The 23,884-nt window shown below is 41.5% G+C and overlaps 1 protein-coding gene across 1 annotated transcript in view; it reads left to right on the top strand.

Moving 5' to 3' along the window:
* The window catches only part of LOC126169628 (uncharacterized), a 194,401-nt gene that overhangs the window by 81,774 nt on the left and 88,743 nt on the right, over nt 1–23,884 (top strand). The window contains exon 4 of the mRNA XM_049920657.1: nt 14,337–15,689. Within this exon, the coding sequence (XP_049776614.1) occupies nt 14,337–15,689 (1,353 nt within the window). The remainder of the gene's footprint in view (nt 1–14,336; nt 15,690–23,884) is intronic.

Here is a 23,884-nt window from a genome sequence, read left to right on the forward strand (position 1 = left end):
GCACACACCAGAACTGCTGAAGCGTCTTAACAAATCTCTGTTTGCAATGCGAATTTTGTCAGACATAGGGGATATAAAAATGAAAAAGTTGGCATACTATGCTTACTTTCATTCCATAATGTCATATGGAATTATTTTTTGGGGTAATTCATCAAGCCAAGCTAAAGTTTTCCGGGCACAAAAACGTGCAGTAAGAGTTATATGTGGTGTGAACTCAAGAACATCCTGCAGAAGCCTGTTTAGGGAACTTGGGATACTAACTACTGCTTCCCAATATATTTATTCCTTAATGAAATTTGTCATTAAAAATATATCACTTTTTCAAACCAACAGCTCAATTCATGGAATCAATACTAGAAATAAGAATAATCTTCACAAGGATTTAAAGTCACTTAGTCTTGTAGAAAAAGGTGTGCATTATTCAGGAACACACATTTTCAATAACTTGCCAGCAGCCATAAAAAGCTTAACAACCAATGAAATTCAGTTTAAGAGAAGCCTAAAGGATTTATTGGTGGCCAACTCCTTCTACTCCATTGATGAATTTCTTACTAAAACCAACTGATTTGTATATAAGTACAACATAACTTCTGCACAATTTCAGTGCAGTAATGTGTTCATTGAAAATTTGTGTGTGTGTGTGTAAGTTTAATCTAACTTCTGCACCATTTCAGTGCAGTAATGTGTTCATTGTAAATAAGTATTATAGTAGTTGTATTACATGTTTATTACCTTATAAATCAATAAAAAAACTTTATTTTAAATTCAGTGCATTAGTATTTGTAAAATGACTCTTAGTGTTCATTAAAAAAAATGACGATCATTCCACTTGGGACCTGTGGAATGGTACATTAGCTTACTTGTTTTAGTTGTAAATATTTGTCGTGTATTGTGGTTTTTCTGACATGTTCCACATCCTGGAGGACCTCCTCACTACGGATCAATTGGAATGAAAGTAAATCTAATCTAATCATCCAGACAAGCTCCTGCTGTTCAGGTATTCCGTCGGACTGCAGAGATGAGGAAGCTCAATTTCTTCTTGTGTAATGAGGAAGTCTAAAACCTTCCATTCTCCATGTGGGAACTGGAATCAGCTTTATCTGCAGCCAGAGAAACTGCTCCAGGACCTGATAATATCCATTATACCATGTTTCGACATCTGTGTCCTGAAGTGAAAGGTCAGCTCCTCTCTTGTTTCAGTCAGATTTGGTTTGATGGACAGTACCCCACAACGTGGAAGGAGGCAATATTAATTCCATTCTGGAAACCAGGCAAGGACCGTAGTGCCCCTAACAGTTTTCGAAGTGTTGCCCTTACCAGTTGTATGGGGAAGACTCTTGAACGCATGGTCAACTGCCGCCTCGTCTGGCTGCTTGAGTCCCGAGGTCACCCGAGCCACTACCAGTGTGGTTTTAGGTGCTACCGTTCCACTCTTCACAACTTAATTCTACTGGAGATGACAATATATGAGTCCTCCTTACGCCAAAACCATTTATTTTGTGTGTTTTTTGACCTCAAAAAAGCATATGACATTACTTGGAGGTACAACATCCTTTGCCAGTCTCATGAATGGGAACTACGTGGATGCCTGCCATGTCTGATTGCTATGTTCAGGAGAATGTTGTGCCCCAGGGCTGTGTCCTCAGTGTCACATTGTTTGCCATCACTATCAGTGGCGAGGTATGTTTTCAAGACACTGCATTATTTGGGTTATTGAATTCTTGTGTGCAGGAGAAGAAACCATGGTGAACATCCATAAACATTTGCGTGTGCAGTGTATGGTGATGCTGTAGTTGATAGGAGTACAGTTGGGCGATGGGTAAAGAAAGTTATGACCTTAGGAAATGCTGAAACAGAGCTTACGTCCTGTCACAGCCACTGCTCCAGACATGCTGAATCATGCAGATGCCATTATTCGCATTATTCGCTTTGGACACTTTGAAGGTGACGGGAGTGTCAGTCATGCAGTGAAACATGGCTACACCTACAGGACAAGAGCTTTTACCAGCAGGGAATACATGCTCTTTCACAACGTTTGTGTACAGCCATAGAACGTAATGGAGACTTAAGTAGAAAAATAGGACATGGAAAAGATATGTTGATGTATGTTGTCACCAAATTCTGATTCTTAACAGTAAATATGTCCTGAGAAGAAAAAAAAATGAGGGGCATTACTTATTGAACGACCCTTGTATTTGAGAATGGGAGCAGTTAGTGACTTAAAGAATTAGGGTTTACTGGTAGTTTATAATTGAAGAACTGTTGTGCAGTATAACTTTATTTATTGTACATCACTAGTTTTTAGCTGATTCCACATACTATTTTCTGTAACGCAAGACATAAGAATTTGCAACTGATTAAATTCCATACCTGCTGGAAAAAAAGCACTGCTCTGCATTAAGCATATCCCGCAAGTTCTCAGTGTTAATATCATAAACAGCAATACTATATTTCAGTTAACAGTGTACAGCAATTTCTCAGCACTGAGGATAATATACTATTGAAAATTACCTCGAGCAAATTTCTGGGTAGTGAAATCTTACTTTGATCAATTTTTTCTTATTTCACTGTTCAAGTGAAAACACTCAATGTAATTGGACACACTTCAGAGAGTTGCTTGACATAAAGAATATAAAATATTAGCTCAGCAACAAAACATGGTTTTTTAGGCCTGAAATCAGTTAGAGGGACTGTATTCGAGTTATAACAGCTTACTATGCAGGAGTTTTATTTCTTGAATAAAAAGTCAAACTCATGACATAGAACACTTGCAGTTAACAGTGATGTTACATAAAATACTACACACTGATACAAAAAAACAGTGCCTTGGCCAAAAATACCAGAGATAAAAACAAAAAGACATCAGAGGCACTAAAACTTCGTATATGTGCACACAGTCATTCAAAGATAATCAAGACAACAAGCTGCACTACACAACAGAATGAAAACACAATTGCCAGCTTTTGACCAAGTGAAAATGAAACCAGATTGTGGCATAGCTAGTTGCCCAGTATTGATGCATTGCTCAGTTTATTTTCTACATTGCATTGAACTTGAGACCCTGTGTAATGGTATGCAGCTCCTCCTTTTACCCTGACAACAGTATCTATGATTCATCTTAGTTGAGCTGAACAAAACTGGAGGTATTGGGATGCCATAGTTCATTTGTGACAACCCGACAGCCATCTGTAACTCTGGATTGGGCACAAGGGTCCAAAGCGTGCAGTTTCCCTTCTACAGCATCTCAGCATACTCAATGTGATTGTTGCCTTATTATTTCTGGAAGCACAGAAGTAATCTTATAACCATGTATGGTTCAGTGGAGCAAGGGACCCACTTTGAGAGTAGTGTGATGGTGTTTCATGTCACTAAACGTGTAGATCTTCTGTGGGGTGGTTGTGGACAAACATATAAGTTTACATCAACATGGCAGACATACTAGGGGCCAATTTCATCCCAGTAACATCTCCAATGAGGAGACACCTTTGCAGACCTTTGTTATTTGATACACCTGTAGACTTCCACATGGATTTATGCTTGCTTCTGTACTTTGTAAGACATTAAAATATTTGACAGAGTGTATTTTTTACTGTGGTATTGTAGCGTGTATTCCCATACATGATGGTTGAAGCATAGTATGAATGACTGCTCTGGGTTACCTGTTATTGGTGTAGTCTTGTCTTTCTGCAAATCACCACCCCACATAACTTTCAACCAGCTCAAGTGTGGAAGAGTAGTTTTCTGTATAATACTTATACATTGTTAAGTTTTGTTGGTAGAAGTACTAATGTTGGCTGCTAGCCTGTGCAACACACAATGTGGAAGTGGATCTGTATGACAGGGTCAGTGACATACTGTCCTTCTCCAGCTTAGAACTGAAAAATGGACTGACTTTGATCTGCATGTTCACTGTTTTAATCCATAGTTTATGACCACTTTAGTTATTCTCATGATGTTCACCAGGACAGTGGGCTCTTGAGACAGTGGTCTAAGGCAAACTCTTTTGGCCTTATGTTTAGTCTCATTATTCACCCATGATCCAATACGATGGTTCGTCCTTATTCTGACGAAGCTGGTGTCCTTTCTCTAATGACATTGAAACAGGTACTTAGTGTTCAGTGGTGACTGAATTCAATTGATTTATACAATACTCCAACGTGAAAACAAACTTATACCACACCAAAGATAACAAATATTCTTATAGTCAGTTGATAATGAAACCTCCCAGGGGCTCAGCATTCATTCATTGGGTGCAGTCTTGGCGATCCCAGAGTGTCTTAGCTGAGACTTGGTAAGCATTGCCAGTCCTCTGTTACCGGAAGCTCTTGGCATGTTTCAGTGTCCACTGTGAGGCACAGCACGAAATGTCATGTTTCACAGGGAACGGGGATCTTGGCTTGGATGCGCGGATCGCAAGAGGCCCTCAGTCTTGAGGGTGTTGCGCACCAGTGAGGTGTGTGGTTGTTGAGGTGGAACAGTTATTAGTAGGCAACCTCTGGAGAACCTGCTGCACCTCAGTTGTATGAGGCATGCAGGACTCTGTCTAGAGTTGCTTGTGGGACCAAGATGGAACCCTCAAAAATTGCTCCTCCTGCTTCTAGTGGAATGTGTGGGCTGCTGCTAGGTATCAACACCCAATCTAACAAGAAGGCTCATGTAGCCAGTCCTTCAGACTTGGGGATTACACAGAGTCTTTCAGTTTCTAGTAACAGAACACTTGCCGGTTGTCAAGATGTGTTTGTAATATTTAAACAAAAGAGGGCAGCTTTGAGGAAGTTTCACCTTTCTAGGTACAAAAATGATTGGAGAACATTGCTGCAATTTTAAAATTTGTCAAGTGCTTGCGAAACGGGACCCTATTGGTAGAAACATGTAGTTCCCAACAAAAAAGTCAGTTGTTCCTCTCCTCCAAAGTGTGTAAATTGTTCTGGGGATCACCTTGTTTGGAGTAGGCACTGTACGCATCCTTTATGGTGAAGCAAAACTGTCTATAAGGCAATGCAGTCGCCCACTGCCTCTTTTGCTTCAATTCTTAAACAGCCAGTCCAGAAAACCGATGCTGCTACACAAATGGAGGTTGATAGTGTTGGCAATAGTACCTGCATTGTCAACGCACTTAGACTGCTGCAGTTACTTTGTAGCCCATATCTCCTCCCAGAACATCAGACAAAAGCCATGCTTGTCAATGTTGTGGAGCTCCCTGCCCCTCCAAAGTTTGACTGGTCCACTGTCCAGTGCTGTCACTACCATCTCTGCAGATGTGGCTCCAAAACCTCCCCAGACAAAAAATTGAAGTCTAAGTCAAAGAACCAGCTGCCAATGGAGACAGGAATCAAGCAGTCTGACAATGCTGACATCCCTCTCTGTGACATCTCTCGTGGCTCACCTACAGAGAGGATGGCGTGTGATATCGGCCAGGGCACACATCTCACACCAGCACTGAGCAGCCTCCACAGAAAGGTAGGTTGAAAGTGCAACCCCCATGGTAGATGGCTCCCTTATTTCAGTGGAACATTAATGGGTTCAGGAAACATTGTGTAACTGAAACTGCTAGCACAGGAATGTCCACTGTGCTAGTGTTTGCAGGAAACACATTTTAAAGCATCTGATGTGTCTGGTACTACGGAGTTACACACACTACTGCAAGGATGACCTGACTCGGAAAAGAGTTAGGGAGGGGGTGCACCACTCTTCTGCTCTCCCCCTCACTACATAAGTCTCCTGACCGTTTCTGCTACTGGGAGACTTCAGTGCTTACCGTATATTGTGGGATTTGACCTCTACTTGCCCTCAGGGTCAAGTTTCTTAGAGCTTCATGATGTCTCAGGAGCTGTGTATTTGCAACACAGACACTCCCACTCATTTCTGTGCTGCTACTGGGTCATTGTCAGTCATCGATCTCTCTTTCTGCACTCCAGCTCATGCAAACTATGTTCAGTGGGAGGTCATTGACAACATTCATTCTAGTGACCACTTTCCACTTTGTATTCACCTAACTCCCTGAAAGGACGCTGGTGCAATTGATCAGCAGAGCCAATGGGACACTGTTAGCCAGCTGGCTATGTTTGAGTGCTGCGGCAGCATCCAGAAGTGGATAGACCGCATGATGTGTGATCCACCAGGCCACTGACATTTCCTTCTCAAAGTTCTCTCACACCCTAGGAGGCCACCTCTCCCATTGTGGATTGGTGAGCACCATTCAGTCATCAAGGTCACACATGCAGCTCTGTAATAGTTTAAGTGCTGTCCAATGGTGGAAAACCTCACTGGTTTTTGATAAGGGTGGGCAAAGGCTTGATGCATCATCAAGAAGAGCAAGAAAACATAATGGTAAATGTTCCTGGACTCTGTCAACTATTCCACTTGTTCTTCTGCAATATGGGGAACCACCTGGAGGATTTCCAGTAAAGGTAGGCAATTACCTCTAACAGTGTTGTTGAATTAGTGATGTTACTAAGCACAAGCTGGAGACATTGCACAGACAAAGGCAGAACAATTTGCTCTGACTACTGCCACTGCCAGCTAGGATCCAGCATTCCATCATTACCATGCCACCTTGGGCACATGTGAGGTGGACTTCAGGTCTAACAATTCAGAGTCCTATAACGGCCCATTCTCCATGTGGGAGGTGGATGAGCACTGTCCACGTCTCGTGATACTGTGCCCAGTCCTGACCAAATCTCATGCATCATGCTGTGGAATTTGCAGCCGGCATCAAAGGAAGTCCTCTTACAGTCTTTCAAATTGATATGGCAAACAAGCAACTTTCCCCAACTCGTGGAGGGAGGCCATTTTGATACATCTTCACAAACCATGAAAGGACTCAATGTACCCCAGTAGTTACCAGATTGTTGCCCTAACGAGCTGTGTAGTAAAGACCTTGGAGTGAATGGTTAACCATCATCTGGTCTGGATGTTAGAGACCTGGCAGCACCTAAGTCACTCTCAGTATGGATTCAGGAGATGTGATCCACTGTTGATAACCTGGCCCTCCTAGAGATGACTATTCAACAGGCTTTCCTCCATAAACAGCATTTTAAGGGTATATTTTTCCATATCAGTAAGACATATGACACTACATGGAGACATGATATTCCAGAGCAGTGCCACAAATGGGGCTTCTGTGGCCAACTCCCATCTTTATTCAGTCCTTCTTGTCAGAGCACTGTTTTTCGTACTAAGTTGATGACATGCTGCCAAATAATTTTGAGCAGGAGAATGGTGTTCCTCAGGGCAGTGTTTTTAAGTGTTAACCTCTTTCCTGTACCTATAAACAGTATCACATCCATGGTAACGAGTCCCGAGAGTGCTCCTTATTTGCGGACAATTTTGCTGTTTCCTGTTCATCTGGCAGTATGGCAGCAACAACTGATCAGTTGCAACTTAACAGTAAAATGGCTGGACGAGTGGGCTGCAAAGACTGGTTTTATATTTTCTGCAGAGGGGAGAGAGAGAGAGAGAGAGAGAGAGAGAGAGAGAGAGAGAGAGTTTTAGTTTTAATCATTCTCGTCATAATTTTAATTTTCCTGAATTGCATATGTGGAACATCATTCTCCCTTTTAAAACCTCTGTGCAGTTTTTGGGCTTCAGTTTTGACTCCAAACTGTTGTGATTACCACACCTGAAGGTTGGGACCAAGAAAGTGTCTTAGTCACAGGTCTACTCCAGTGTTATAGGACTTTTGTTCGATCATGCCTGAACTGTGAATGTATTGTGTACAGGTCAGCAATGCCTTCATTCCTGAAGATCATTGACTCTTTACACCATGAGGGGATCAGGCTGGCCATGGGTACTTACTGGACCAGCCTCATACCCAGCCTATGTGCTGAGGCTGGTGAACCACCACTTAACATCCAGCAGCTGCTTCTTATGGTGCATCAGTTGCTTCAGGTGTGTCAGTTCCTTGCTACTCCCACTTCCCCACGTGCAGTACTGTTGCTCGTCCAGCTATACAACACCTCTTTACCAGTCGTCGAAGGACGACAAGGCCATTTGGAATCCATGCATATTGTATGCTGGAATCCATTGGTATGGAGCATTAACTGACTACCATATTGGATACTGCCAAGGCTACGAATGATTTTAGATTTAGTGTAGTTACAGGAGAGATTGCACACCTGCTTCATTTTTCAATACAATATTTTCCGAAATTTTAAATGAGCTTCAAAACTGTGTAGTTGTATTCATGTATGGGTCTAAACAGGGAGACTTTGTTGGCTGCTCTGTTGTTTCCAAGGATTGTGTCCTCAAGATTCAGTTACCTTCAGAGTTCACTGTATTCAGTGGCAAACTATAAGTGATCTTGAGGGTGCTGGAGCAGATGGGATGTGCCATGCCTGTTAAATTCCTCACCTGTTCAGACTCCCAGAGTGCCCTTCATCTACATTCAGCAAACCAGCACGAGGTGTACGGCAGAGAGTATGTCCCATTGTAGCAGTTATTAGAGTTTCTTCCTGTTCCATTCACTTATGGAGCATGTGAAGAATGATTGATGGAATGCCTCTGCCATGCAGTAATTATTCTAATCTTATCATCACAATCCCCGCGTGAGTGATATGTATGGGGTTGTAGTATATCCATAGAGTTGTAATTTAAAACCAGTTCTTGAAACTTTGTTAATAGACTGTCTCATAATAGTTTACATCTGTCTTAATTTCAGTTCCTTCAGTATCGTTGTGACACACTCCCATGGATTAAACAAAACTGTGACCATTCTTGCTGCCATCCTCTGTATATGTTCAGTATCCCTTTTAATCCTACATACTATGGGTCCCAAACACTTGAGCAGTATTCTAGAATGGGTCAGATGAGTGATTTGTAAGCAATCTCTTTTGTAAACTGATTGCACTTTCCCAGTATTCTATCAATAAACTGAAGTCAACCTAATGCTTCACCAATGGCTGAACTTATGTGATCATTCCATTTCACATCCCTACAAAGTGTTACACCCGGGTACTTCTACGAGTTGGCCGATTCCAACAGTGACTCATTGATATTATAGTCATGGGATAGTTCGTTTTTTTTTTTTTTTTTTTTTTTTTTTTTTTTTTTTTTTTTTTCATTTCATGAAGTGCATAATTTTACATTTCTTAACATTTAGAGCAATTTGTCAATCCCTGCACCATGTTGAAATCTTATCAAGATCTGACTGAATATTTATGCAACAACAAAAACAATCAATTATTGACAAAATAATATAACTGGATAGGTATGTGCGTATTCTATCGCCTCTTGATGAATATTTATGCAGCCTCTCTCCGATAGTACTTCATTATAGATAACTGCATCACCTACAAAAAGCCTGATTTTTACCATTAATTTTGTGTGTAAGGTCATTAATATACAACATGAACAGCAAGAGTCCCAACACACTTCCCTGGGGCACACCAGAAATTACTTCTACATCTGACAATGACTCTCCATCCAAGATAACATGCTGTGTCCTCCCTATCAAAAAGTCCTCAATCCTGTCACAAATTTCACTTGATACCCCATGTGATCGTACTTTTGACAGTAAGTGTAGGTGCGGTACTGAATCAAATGCTTTTTGGAAATCAAGAAGCACTGCATCTACCTGGCTGCCTTGATCCAAAGCTGTCAGTATGTCAAGTGAGAAAATTGCAAGTTGGCTTTCACATGATTGATGTTTTTGAAAACCATACTGGTTGGCATTGAGGAGGTCATTCTGTTCAAGATACGTCATTATGTTTAAGCTTAGTATATGTTCTAAGACTCTACAACAAACTGATGTCAAGGATATTGGATGGTAGTTTTGCAGATCACTTCTACTACCCTTCTTGTAGACAGGTGTGACGCATGCCTTTTTCTAAGAACTGGGCAAGGGTTTGTGTTCAAGGGACCTACGATAAATTATAGTTAGAAGAGGGGCTAATTCAGTCGCAAATTCAGTATAGAATCTGACAGGGATTCCATTCGGGCCTGGAGCTTTGTTCAGTTTTAACAATTTAAGCCGTTTCTCAACACAACTGACACTAATGCTTATTTCATTCATCTTTTCAGTGGTACAAGAATTAAATTGGGCAATTCTCCTGGGTTTTCCTTTGTAAAAGAACATTTGGAAATGGAATTAAGCATTTCAGCTTCTGCTTTGCTACCCTAACAGCCTTTAAGTATGACCAGAATTTCTATGGATTTTGTGAAATGCCATTTGACAATATTCTGCTATGGCAGTCATTACTCTCTTGACAGCCAAATGTGTTACATTGAGCACCTCTCTATCTATAGCCCTACACTTTGTTTTACACCTATTATACAGTAATCTCTCTTTCTTAAGAAGTTTCATTACAGTGACTGTATACCATGGAGGTTCCCTCCCATTATGAACTGTCCTACTGGGTACATATATCTCCAGTGTGTGGTCAGCTATTGTTTTAAACTTGAGCCAGAGCTCCTCTACATGCTCCTGCCCTGTGCTGAAAGTTTCAAGTTCCCCATTGAGATATGTGATTACTGATTTTTTATCTAGTCTACTGAATGTATATATCTTTTTACTTGTTTTAGTTCTTTGTACTTTGGTAATAATTGTTGCTACAACCGCGTCGTAGTCACTATTGACATTGTTTGCACTGCTTGTATCCAACTGCTAAAGTAGTCCAGGACATCCAGGGTTCCCTCCTCCGACTATATAGGCTGGAGAAGGGGGTGTCCTTCTGCTGAGTGCCATGGCATACAGGTATTTCAGGGCAAGAAAGTATGGGTGAAGCAGCCACAGAGGCGTGTCGTTATCTTCAGTTAGTTCAGCATGACCTCTCCCTGTACCCTATCATCCTGCTGTTGAGATACGGAGTCCTGCGTCAATGTGAAGAGAGTAGGTGACAAATGGCGGACAGTAAGCTCTGTGTAGTGAAGCCCACAACATGGCCATGGTGTACTTCCCGTGGTGTACTTCCTTCCAGCCATGCAGACGGGTTGTTGCAGATGTCACTGTGCTTGAGAGTGATCTGGCATTGTTGTGCTGAAGGATAGGGTGCTCCACATGTGGACAAACTCTTTGTATTGAAAACTTGATTGCAGCACACTTTTTCTCATCGACTGACATAGCTATGTGTTTCATCACCATCATGTTACATGCTACAATTCAGATCGTTTAGCAGCAGATGGCTGCAAATGTGTAGACATGAAGAATAAAGATGTAATTTATTAATAAAGTTTCTTTTATTTAAAAAGACTTAACATTTTTCACGTAAAAATTTCGAGTCATTACTTTTCATCAAGCCCTTGTTTGCTGATGATATTTAGTGTTCAAAAGTTAAATTAATTTCCAGTCTACTTCCTTAAAAAATACAACCACATGTGAAAGCAAATCGTGAAACAAAACATGTCAAATCACACTCCCGATTCCTCACACGTGTTCCTTCCAACCAACAACCACATCTCCCCGCTTCCTCTCTTGATAGTCGAACCTCCGTATCAACCTTCCAATAGTAAAAAGTCAATCTGTGGTTCGTTGTCTGGTGCTGCCTTCAGTGACAAAACTTGGAGTCATCTGTGTGACATATGAATGTCTTATTCTATTTTAGCCTTATCATTAATGGGGCAGTTCAGTTCTAAGCTTTAAAGATTCCACAACTTATTTATACTGTGAATGATGTGACTTGAATACAATTCATCATTAACTTTTGCAAGCATGATAACAAAACTGAAAATTCCCTTATGATAATGTTCTACTCATCAAATGATGAGTCCAAGATGAAGTAGCAACAGTATTGAAAATGATAGATTACTACACTCCATATAGAGGAGATGTTGAGTCACAGACAGGCACAATGAAAAGACTGCTGTGCATTTAAGTTTTTGGCCAAAACAATTTCTTCCGAGTAAAAAACGCACACTCATTCACACAAGCACAACTCTCACAAGTGTGACCACTGTCTCTGGCCACTGTTGCCAGTGACAGCGGTCACTTGTGTGTGTGTGTGTGTGTGTGTGTGTGTGTGTGTGTGTAAGTAAAAGCTTAACTCTTAAACAGAAACATGAGTCAATAGCACATAATTCTATGAAGCATGAAATTGAGTATTATTTGAGCTTTATTTAATCAACATTAATTGTAGTTTTCATAAACAGTTACAGTATTAGTGTTTATAACAATGAAAACAATAAATTTTTGACAAAATAGTGTAATTGGATATATAAAAAAATCTACTCACCAAGCAGTGGCAGAGCACACTCATGAAGGGAGATTATAATTAGGGAAGCTTTCAGAGTCAGTAGCTCCTTCTTCGGGCAGAAGGGTTGAAGATGAAGGAAGAAGGGTGAAGGAAAAAAACTGGAGAGGTCTAGGAAAAGGGGTAGATTTCGGGAAAGTCAACCAGAACTGTGAGTCAGGGAAGACTTACAGCTAGGATGAGAAGGAAGGACTGATTGTTGGGGATTGCACGGGATGAGATTTTGAAAACCTGAGAGCTTAAAGGTGTAAGACAGAGTAATATGCAAGACAGAGATTACAGCATGGACATTGTGCACAAGTTAATATGAGTGATAAACACATTGTATGTAACAGAGGTGGGAGGCAGGCAGCGAACAATAGACTGGTCAGAAAATGAAACATGTAAAAATCTAAAATGGACCGAAGAAAGGAGTAGTTACTGTGAAGAAATGCTGAGGAAGAAGAAATTAACGTAAATTAAGACCAGGTGGGTGGCAAGAACCAAGGTCATGCCATAGTCATAGTTCCCACCTGTGGAGTTCTGAGAAACTGGTGCATGGGGAAGAATACAGATGGCACGTGTGGTGAAACAGGCACTGAGGTCATGATTGTGATGCTGTAGAGCATGTTCTGCAACAGGATATTGCGTGTTGCCAGTATACACCTTCTGCCTATGCTCATTGATCCTAACTGATAATTTTGTGCTACTCATGTCTGCATAAAAGGCCAAACAGTGTTTACATAAAAGCTGTTATATGATGTCATTTCACATGTGGTTCTCCATTTGATAGTATATGTTTTTCGAGTTACAGGGCTAGCGTAGATGGTGGTAGGGGGGTGCGTAGGGCAACTCTTGCAGTGTGGACAGTCTCAGGAGTAGGAGCTGTAGGGTAGTGAGATGGGTGCAGGAGCATGTGTTCTGACGAGAATATTATGGAGATTGGAGGGGCAACGAATAGCTATTCTAGGTGTAGTTTGCAAAATCTCAGGCAGAATGGATCTCATTTCAGGGCATGATTTTAGGAAGCCCTGATCTGTTTGTATGTCTGCCCCTCGAAGGTGAAATAGTTGTTGGTAGGTATAACGTTGTTTAGGGTGAATAGGATGCATGTCATAAGTTTGGAATCAGGTGATTGCTGATTGAGGAAATGTTCAGCAGCAGACAGACCAAGTATGTGGGGGATGTTGGTATAGAGGGAGGTGGTGACAAGCAAGGTGTGTGGTGGAAATGGGATGGGCATGGATTTCAGGCCGGCCATGGTGGCCGAGCGGTTCTAGGCACTTCAGTCTGGAACCGCGCGACTGCTACGGTCGCAGGTTCGAATCCTGCCTTGGGCATGGATGTGTGTGATGTCCTTAGGTTGGTTAGGTTTAAGTAGTTCTAAGTTCTAGGGGACTTATGACCTCAGCTGTTGAGTCCCATAGTGCTCAGAGCCATTTTAACCATGGATTTCAGATGATATAGTGAATGGTTGGTATCTTTGATATAGGAAGGAAGTCTTTGTACTATTGGATGCAGGTGCTTATTAACTAAGGTACATATACTTCGGTGGGTGCTTTGAAGTCAGCAACTATAGGATGGCCAGGATGATTGGGTTTGTGGATCTTAGGAAGAAGTTAAAAAGTGGGGGTGCATGATTTGAGTGGAGTGAGAAGTTGTATGGATTGCAGTGTTAGTCTTTGTGAGGGGCCTGAGGTTTTAAGGAGGGACTGCATGTCAGTTTGAATCACATGGATGGGATCTTTATGGCAGATGCAGTATCTGGAGGTGTCAGACAGCTGGTGTAGACCTTCACTAACATACTCCTTTCAGTCAAGTATCACAGAGGTAGATCCATTAGGTATATGACATGATAACATAAAAACTAGAATACTTGTCAGTTTATGTACATATTCTATGGTGACATGTTTTCCTTTATTATTGTAAAACCTTCCCATGTGTATTCCTCACCACTTGATTTGACTATTCTATCTGTATTTCGTAATGAAAAAATTTGATGCTCATAAGTCCTGAATTAAGCATATTAAGTTCTAAGTGTTATTCTGATTTTTTTCTCAACATATGTATTATATGAGAAAGAACATTTTCTTAATTTAGATAAAAACATAATTTCTGTATCATATGCACAATAAAGATAAAATAAATTGACAAGTGGCATTCTTCCTGTAGGTGAGGCAGAGACAACAGAAGAAATGAGTACTCCATGCAGTGCTTCAAGAAACCAGAATAGTCTTCGGACATCTTATTCAGATTGTTTTCTAATGAGAGGACCCGTTGAATCAAGCAGCACATTGCCCGTAAGACAAGCAACTGTTTCTTCACGTGTTTCAGGAGGTAATTACATATGCAGAAGAAATCAGGATATAAAGAGGCCAATGCAGCAGAGTCCTGTCTCTACAATAGTTTCTACATCTCAGCAACCTGCAGGTAGATTACCATGTGAAACAGAAAATACTCACCCAACTGCTTGTCAGTCAATACGTAGGATAGAACGCAATACTTTTGAGGATACACCAGATGGAATCCTTGCCACAACAAACATGAAGAGGAAGAGAACTTTATCGTGTTGTGGACATATTGAGGACGAACAATTTGATCCAAATGTTTGTATGCAGTCAGTATCCACTAGGGCTGCCAATCAATCGGTCTATGACTCTCAAAGTACTGCAGAAAGAGTTCAGTCAGAGGGGTTACAGGTTCGAGAGTCTTCTCAATTAGATATTAGTTTACCAAGGCAGGATGTGGAAAATGAAATGATAGAAACTGAAGACCCTGTAGAAAACCATTCAAATTTTTACCCAAGATGTCAGCTGCCTTTACAGCGGAGGCAGGAAGAATCACCAACACAGACATGTACTCAAGATCAATCTCAGGAGAGAATGTTCCAGTCACTACCAAACAAACAATCACAATCTCAAACTATGTCAGTGTCACAGTTTCCATCTCATGTGGCATCATCTTCACAGTCATTATTTTTAAGAAGGCCAAATTCTCATATGCAGTATCAACCTGCATTAAAGTTACCACATGAATCCCAGTCATTATTGTGTCTTCAGCCATCAGTGCAGCCTAAGACAGCATATGCAGTATCCTCTCAGGCAAATGCACACAAGAATGTGAAATTACAGAATAAAAAAGTGATGCAGTGTAATTCTGCTCATTCCTGCTCCACAACAAAGCTGATTCTTGCAACTGGCAAAAATATAAATAAAAAATTTAAATTACTGCATTCTTTCCCAAGGACACCATGTGTGACCCCGGCTCCACATTCAACCGAGTGCACTCAAGGAAATGAGGTACAAAGACCTATAAGCTCATGGGTTGTTTGTGCATGTAACAACAAGTCTGTTGTGAAAAAGACTGAAAATGAGGAAAAGGGGGAACTTTCGCAGACTGTGTTAGAATCTGATAATGCAACATGTGTATTGCAGAATGGATCTCAGACTAAGTTCATTGATGCTGGTGGTGACTTGCTGGGAGAAGAAATGAATGCCTTGACAGATACATCTGCAGTAAGACGGGGTAAGTAATAAGCCATTGGAATATCTATGCAAGTTTTTTTCTCATTATATGTGATTTATTTGTCTAAAGTGTCAATTGCAGGTAGATCTTAAATGATGTGTACATTATACACAAAGAATATTATTTTTGTAGGAAATACGGTCTGGAAAATAGACAATGATTGTGTGTTGTTTCTGCCACTTGAAATGTACTGTAAAATGTGGCAAAATAATGAAACATCAATTTGCTTTTTGTACACACTTAAGTAATTGTCATTGCACCGAGTGATCAAATGGTATGTGTAGAAGGGAGTAGTGTGCTTTTTTTTCGTTACTTCTAACCATCTGCATCCCAAGAAGATAGAAAGCTCAATGCAGCCCTCAAATTGTGTAATGCATATATTGCGCTGAAGTGGTGAATGGACGTTAAAGTAAGCATTGCATTAGCATGCAACCTTTTGGGCACCAGTTTCATGTCAGCTCAATCGGGGTTATCTATATGCGAGGTATTCTATTTTTGTTGAGATGTAAATGGGTTCTAAAAACAATTCAAAAAGTTGTTACACTAATGGGAAGTCCTTGAAGAACCCTTCCAGCCATCGTTCATTATTCTGCCAAATCATTTCACTTTAATATGAATAGAGTGCCACTCACCATATAGAGGTGATATTGAGTCACAGACAGGCACAATGAAAAGACTGCTATACATTTAAGCTTTCAGCCCAAAAAGCCTTCTTTTGAAGTAGATAACACTCGCACATTCACTCCACACACACACACACACACACACACACACACACACACACACACACACAGAAGATTACTGTCTCCTTGTCACTGAGACTGGACTGTGGTCTGCAACAGTGCCTAATTGGAGAATTAATGTTGCATGGTTGGTGGGGGTAAGGATGGGGCTTGGGTGGGGAGGGGGAGGGATAGCAGGGTACGGGTGGGAAAAGGTGTAGCTTTGCTTGTGGGAGTGTGCAGGGGTATGGTAGGGATAGGAAGGGCTGCTTGGTGCAGTTGGGAGGTTTGTGGGGCTTGGGAGTAGGGCAGAAGGGGAACTGGAAAGGGGAGAACTTAAGTAAGGGGAAAAGGTTGGCAGGTGCATTGGTGGAGCAGAAGGCTGTCTAGTACAGGAGTGGAAGCAGCGAAAAGGATAGGTAGTTGGACAGGACTAGAAAAGATTGAGGCTGGGGGAAGGGAGGGGTTATGGGAATGTATGATATATTATAGGGCGAGTTCCCACTTGTGCAATTTGGAACAGCTGCTGTTGATAGGAAGCGTCCAGATGATGCAGGCTGTGAAGCAGTCGTTGAAGTGAATCACATAGCATGGGGCAGCATGTTCAGCACCTGGGTGGTCCAGCTGTCTCGTGGCCACAGTTTGTCAGTGGTCATTCATACCCATGTAAAAAACTGAAGTAATTTCTGCTTAGTTTATAGACCACATGACTGCTTTCACAGGTAGCCCTGCCTTTGATGTGGCAGGAGATACCTGTGACTGCGCTAGAGTGGGTGGTGGTGGTGGTGGTGGTGGTGGTGGTGCTGGTGCTGGTGCTGCTGGTGCTGCTGCTGCTGCTGGGAGGAGGATGTGTGGGACAGCTCTTGCATCTATGTCTGTTGCTGGGATATGTGCCATGAGGCAGTAGACCCAGATGCAAGTTCTGTCCTATACATCCTTCCAGTATCACTTGATCCAGTCTGGTCACAGGAATATCCTACCCCATCAAAGGCAGGGCTACCTGTGAAAGCAGTTATGTGATCTACAAACTAAGCTGCAACCGCTGTGCTGCTTTCCATGTGGGCATGACAACTAATGAACTGTCTCTCCGCATGGATGGCTATTGATACACTGAGGGCAAGAGACAGCTGGACCACCTAGTTGCTGAACATGCTCCCCAAAACAATGTATTTCAATTCAGTGACAGCTTCACAGCCTGTGCCATCTGGACCCTTCCTACCGGCACCAGTTTTTTGAATTGCGCAGATGGGAACTCAGTGCTGCTGACCCTAATATCTATACCACACATTCTGCAGTGCTACAAGGATGAGTCTGGGACAGTACTTCTGGATCCTCCATTATATAGGAACATTTGAAAATGCAGTTAAGAATTTTTGCTTTTGCTTTACCACCACCAGTTTCAGTTAATATGCCATTCTTGAGTATCTGGACACTAATATTTGTGCCACTGGAAGCTTTGACATTTTGTACATGTTGTGCTGTAGTTTATTAATGTAGAAGTTCTTCCTCCTCCTTCTTCTTCTACAATGACTGTGTTCATTGTTCGTATAGCTACAAATATATCTGGTATATGGGTAGCGATTTTTTTTCTAAAAGTGATGTATATGATCTTGCCAAGATTTAAATAGTTGAAGTTCATCTGACACCTTACCTAGTTAACTGAACATGTTAATCTATCTACTTGTTTTAGGTACAGTATGTATATTGATAATCATTTTTACTTCAACTGCCTCAATGTCATTGATACCAATTTAGAGGCAGACAGCCTCAGAGGGTTACGTCTTTTTGTTGCCATTAGAAGAATATATTTATGTCTTGTGATTTCCAGACTAAGCTCACTGGACCCAAAAAAAAAAAAAAAAAAAAAAAATAGTCACCCTCATAGAAGTAGTTACAAACAACATTTAATATAGTGTAATTTTGCCCTTTGGTCGTGGTAACCACCTGGATTTGGTTAGAAAATGATTCCACAAAATTGTACAGGTACGTCGCATACAGGTTGAGCCACTTTCTGAGGATCTGGTCGTGAAATATCACCAAATTGTGGGTATGCTGCTGTCGGTATTTTACCTGCTGTCCAACATATCCCACAGATTTTTTATGGGATTCAAATCAGATGATTTTGCAGGCCAGTCAAGATGTAATGGGGTGGGAGAGTGTTCAGAAAACTAGTCACATATTGTTCCATCCCAATGAACTTTGCTGTTGTCTTTGTGTGCCTGTGTAAGCAATGGCCTCTTGCAAGGTGACCAACTCCAAATGTTCATTGCATACAGTTCCCATCACACTGTTGTCGACCGTAATTGTGATGTGTTTCGTGCTACATTTGTTACACCACTGCGTGCTGATACACTGAACAGTCTGCCACCAAACATCCCCAGATCTAGTAGCTTCACACACCATATGGCCATGGGCATGGCCAAACGTGATTTCCCCTTTCTGCCATTATGTCATGTCCTTAAATTTACTCATATTTACACACAGTGTACACTTGAAACATAGATATTTCACTGCTTGCTACTGCCTTATGCTCATTTAGAAGCAGTATACATGTAGTCGAGCACATGACATTCTGGAAAGACTTGGCAATTCATCTGTGCATGCCCACTGGAGTGACTAATTTTTTATATGGTGAGCTTATTGTTCACTTTAATTTCCAGAGTAAGTGTTTCGTATTTTTCCACAGGGCGTCTAATGCTCATCACTTACAAAACTGAAGTTTTCTCAGTTTATTGTTAGATGATTTAAAGCCTCCACCAATGATACCATGATTGGGTAAGAAGTACTAACAAGCTGAAGTTTTCTCTAAAAGTTTTGGTTTCATCTGCTGGTGAGTTTGCTGATTGATAGAGAAATCATAAGTTTCACTCTGCCCGTGATATTGAGTTGGCATGTAGACTTTTACTACTGTCGTAGGTGTGGGCTTCGTGTCTATCTTGGCCACAACAATGCGTTCGCTGTGCTGTTTGTAGTACCTTACCCGCATTCCTATTTTTTTTATTCATTATTAAACCTATTCCTGCATTACCCCTATTTGATTTTGTATTTATAACCCTGTATTCACCTGACCAAAAGTCTTGCTACTCCTGCCACCAAACTTCACTAATTCACACTATATCCAATTTTAACCTATCCATTTCCCTTTCTAAATTTTCTAACCTACCTGCCTGATTAAGGGATCTGACATTCCACACTCCGATCCGAAGAATGCCAGTTTTCTTTCTCCTGATAACAACGTCCTCCTGAGTAGTCCCCGCCCGGAGATCCGAATGGGGGACTATTTTACCTCCGGAATATTTTACCCAAGAGGACGCCATCATCATTTATCCATACAGTAAAGCTGCATGCCCTCGGGAAAAATTATGGCCGTAGTTTCCCCTTGCTTTCAGCCATTCGCAGTACCAGCACAGCAAGGCCGTTTTTGTTAGTGTTACTAGGCCAGATCAGTCAATCATCCAGACTGTTGCCCCTGCAACTACTGAAAAGGCTGCTGCCCCCCTTCAGGAACCATACGTTTGTCTGGCCTCTCAACAGATACCCCTCCGTTGTGGTTGCACCTACGGTACGGCTATCTGTATCGCTGAGGCACACAAGCCTCCCCACCAACGGCAAGGTCTATGGTTCATTGGGGGGGGGGGGGGGGGGGGGGGGGTGTCGGGTCACGCTGTATGTCCTTTCAAAATATGAACCAAATCAGGTACAGTGACCTGAATTATAACAGCTATGTGCTTTCCTTTTAATTTATTTTTGTGTGTGAGTGGTGAGTAGTGAGTCATGAAACGAGCTAGTTCATTCCAGTGAGTGAGCAATTCTGATACTAACTCTGAAAAGAATAGTTTTCCCCATCTCCAAAAGAGATGAGTTACGATCTACATTTGCTTGCAGCTTTTCTAATAGTATAAAGGATGTAACGGATTAATTGGGCCAAATACTACAATGGCATTTGCCCATATTAGAAGGTAATGTTCTTGTTCTTTATTCTGTTGCTGAGCGAGATCAAACATACAACACAAATTCAGTTCAAAAATATAGATTTTATGTACAAAGTAAATGTGCTTGCCATGTTGTTTTCTGATTATTATCCACTGACTATTTCAAAACTTGTAAGTTTGATATAATACACTGTGTATTTTTGAATGCTGAGTATCATGACAAACATAGTGCATACTGTATCATAAGGTGTAAACTACATTTATGTTCTCTACTAATTCCAGCACTAGTATCCTAGTTCAAACAATCATTCCTCCAAATTTCAGTGTATATCTATGTGATATTATGAGAATTTTCGGAAGTTTGTATTGTGCATAAGACTCTTTGTAGTAAATCAACAGTTGTTAGCTGCAGTCCTGATAAATTCAACAGAATTTTCGGAAGATTGTATTGTGCATAATATTCTTAGTAGTAAATCGACAATTGTTGCCTACAGTTGTGGATTCTACAACTTTTGTAGGCAATATCTTGTTTGGAAAATCATTTCCCTTGACTGCAGTGTAGATACTTAGGTGATTAATAGAATATTCCCCCTTTTTCTACTCATTGTTCAGTTAGTCCTAAGGAAATATTTGAATGTTTATGATCACAATATAAACATAGCTTTTACAAAGTCAACAGCTGTGATACTGTAATGTGTTCTGAACATATTATAACTGCCATATCATGTTTCATTTAATTTTCCCATAACCAATGGTGTATATTGTCTGACTTCTTGTCAATTTCACTGTTTTCATATTTGTTACATGACTCACTTCTCTGCCTCTGAAGCTGAGTGGTCAGCATGGCTGACTGCCAGGCGAGGGACCTGAGTTCGATTTCCAGCACTGCCAGGGGTTTTTCCTTGGTAGGAAGACTGGAACCGGGTGCACTATGCCTCATGAGGCCAACTGAGGAGCTGCTCGACCAATCAGTAATGGTTCCTAGGTTAAGAAACCCTACAACAACCAGAAGAGAGACTTGCTCACCACATGCCCTTCCATATTGCATCTTATGTCTCAATTGGTAGAAGATTATAGGGTGGTCAGTTGGGTGTGTTTGGTTTGTGAAGGCCAGAATGTGGAACATTACCTACATGAATTAGTTATCGAGGATAGGCTCACTAAATAAAAGTCCACATCCCTAAGTTACAAGTAGCATCAGGGAATAAGTAAATTTCACCCAGGTATTTGTCTTGATACAGTGCAAATTAGATGTTTATTTGTTCAGTTTTTAAAATAATGTTTTTACCCTTGGTAACAGATCAAGACACTGAAAGATGATCAGCAAACTTAAAGTTATTTGTTTACTGTACAGAAAAACATTGCAGTACCAACAACACAGGCTGCTTGTGAATGTTGTTGTTGGGCACAGAATACACTAGCTATCATTCATACGCAGTTTGAAATCACACAAAGTACTGTCACATGGTCTGAAGCTGCTGTGAATGGGTGTTTTGGACAGACTACTGGTAAGCATGTACGAGATCTATCAAATGTCCCTCAAGAACTAAAAACTCCAGTGGATCCTTTCTCCTCTACAGAAAATACAGGACTTATTTATCATCACTCACTGACTTGACTAGTAGTATATGATTGGTAAGTTTAAGGGCTCTGTACAGGAAAGGCAGAATGTGGGGAGAACTCATGGTACTACAAAAACTGATCAGCCAGAACATTGTGACCAACGGCCTACTATCAATATTAAGGCGTGCAATCTATTCGATTTTGACCGAGGGCGGTTGTGATGGCCAGGAGGCTCAGCACAAGCATTTTGGAAACTGCACGACTTGTCAGGTGTTTGAGGAGTGTCTTCAATATGTGACAAAACCAAGGTGAAATCATGTCCAGATGTTGTGGGATTGGGCAGACACCCCTCATTACAGATGTCAGACGTCATACGCTGGGCAGACTGGAAAAACATGACAGGCAGCAAACTGTGATGGAACTAACATCAGACTTTAATGCCGGGCAGAGTACAAGTGTGTGTGAACAAACAGTGCACCGAACAGTCCTAACGACGAGCCTCTGCAGCCGATGGCCCACCTATATGCCAATGTTAACACCACAACATTGGCAACTAAAACTGAAATCGGCATGTGAGCATCAGCACTGGACACTGGCGCAGGGGCAGGGCATTGCAAGGTATGATGAATACTGATACCTCCATCATGCCGATGGGATTGTGCGAATCTGTCATGTTCCAGGGGAACAGCTCCTTGGCACTTGTACTGTGGAACCAAGACAAGCTGTCGGTGGCTCCATTGTGCTCTGGGGGACATTCATGTGGGCATCCGTGGGTCCAGTGGAGCTCGTGCAAGACACCATGACAGCCAAGGAATATCATACACTGGTCGAGACCATATACACCTCTCCATGATGATCATGTTTTCCAATCGCAGTGACATTTGTTGACAAGATAATGCACCATGTTGCAAGGCCATCAGTCAGATGAAGTGGTTCAAGGAACAGAGTGGCAAGTTACAGTTGACGTGCTGGCCCCCCAACTCATCAGATCTGAACCCGATCGAACACATCTGGGATGTGATGGACTGTGCCGTCAGAGCTCATTGGCCACTCTCCCTGGAATTTGCGGAAATTAGGTGACTTGTGTGAGCAGATGTGGTGCCAACTCCCTCCAGTGACCTACCAAGGCTGTACTGCTTCCATGCCATGATGTGTCACTGCTGTTATCCATGCCACAGGTGGACATGTCAGCTACTAGGTAAGTGGTCATAATGTTCTGGCTGATCAGTGTACATTCCCTTAACAAACAAGTTTGAGGTGCTACATTCCTCTGAAACTGAAGGTGTGCCAGTGCAACACAGTTCACCTGAGAGGAAATGCGTGTGCATTTGAGTGTGAGGGGCAAAGTGGGGGCAGGTGCAAAAAAGGATAAGGATTTGTTGTTAATCATCGACTGTTCACATGTATGGCGAATAATGGTCCCTCTTAGGGAAATGGCAACAGGTTTCACCATGAGTCCACCAAATGTTGCCACTGAAATGATGTTGGGTGGGGGGAATCACATCAAACATGTCAAAGAAGATCTTACAGAACTCAGTAAGGGAACAGCGTGAAAGCAGCAACAGATTTTGGAATGAATGATGCCTGTTGTTGGGCTCTGAGGTCTTACTTTTTATTATTTCAGTGACTATTGGAGAAGACTGAGGAGACGGATCTTGCTCAAGGATATTTCAAAGAAGTTCACAATGTCCACCATTGTTCCCAGAACAGAGGTTATTCCAAAATTTTCTTTTCTCCCCCAATTATATTCAGTACTTCCTCATTAGTTATGTGATTTACCCACCTAGTGTTCAGCATTATTCTGTAACACCACATTTCCAAAGCTTTTTTCTCTTCTTGCCTAAACTGTTTATAGTCCAGGTTTCAATTCCATACATTGCTACACTCCAGACAGATACCTTCAGCAAAGACTTCCTAACACTTAAACTTACATCCGATGCTAACAAGTTTCTCTTCAGAAATGCTTTCCCAGCCATTG

Source organism: Schistocerca cancellata, chromosome 1 (assembly GCF_023864275.1).
Source record: "Schistocerca cancellata isolate TAMUIC-IGC-003103 chromosome 1, iqSchCanc2.1, whole genome shotgun sequence".
In the NCBI taxonomy this organism is placed as follows: domain Eukaryota; kingdom Metazoa; phylum Arthropoda; class Insecta; order Orthoptera; family Acrididae; genus Schistocerca; species Schistocerca cancellata.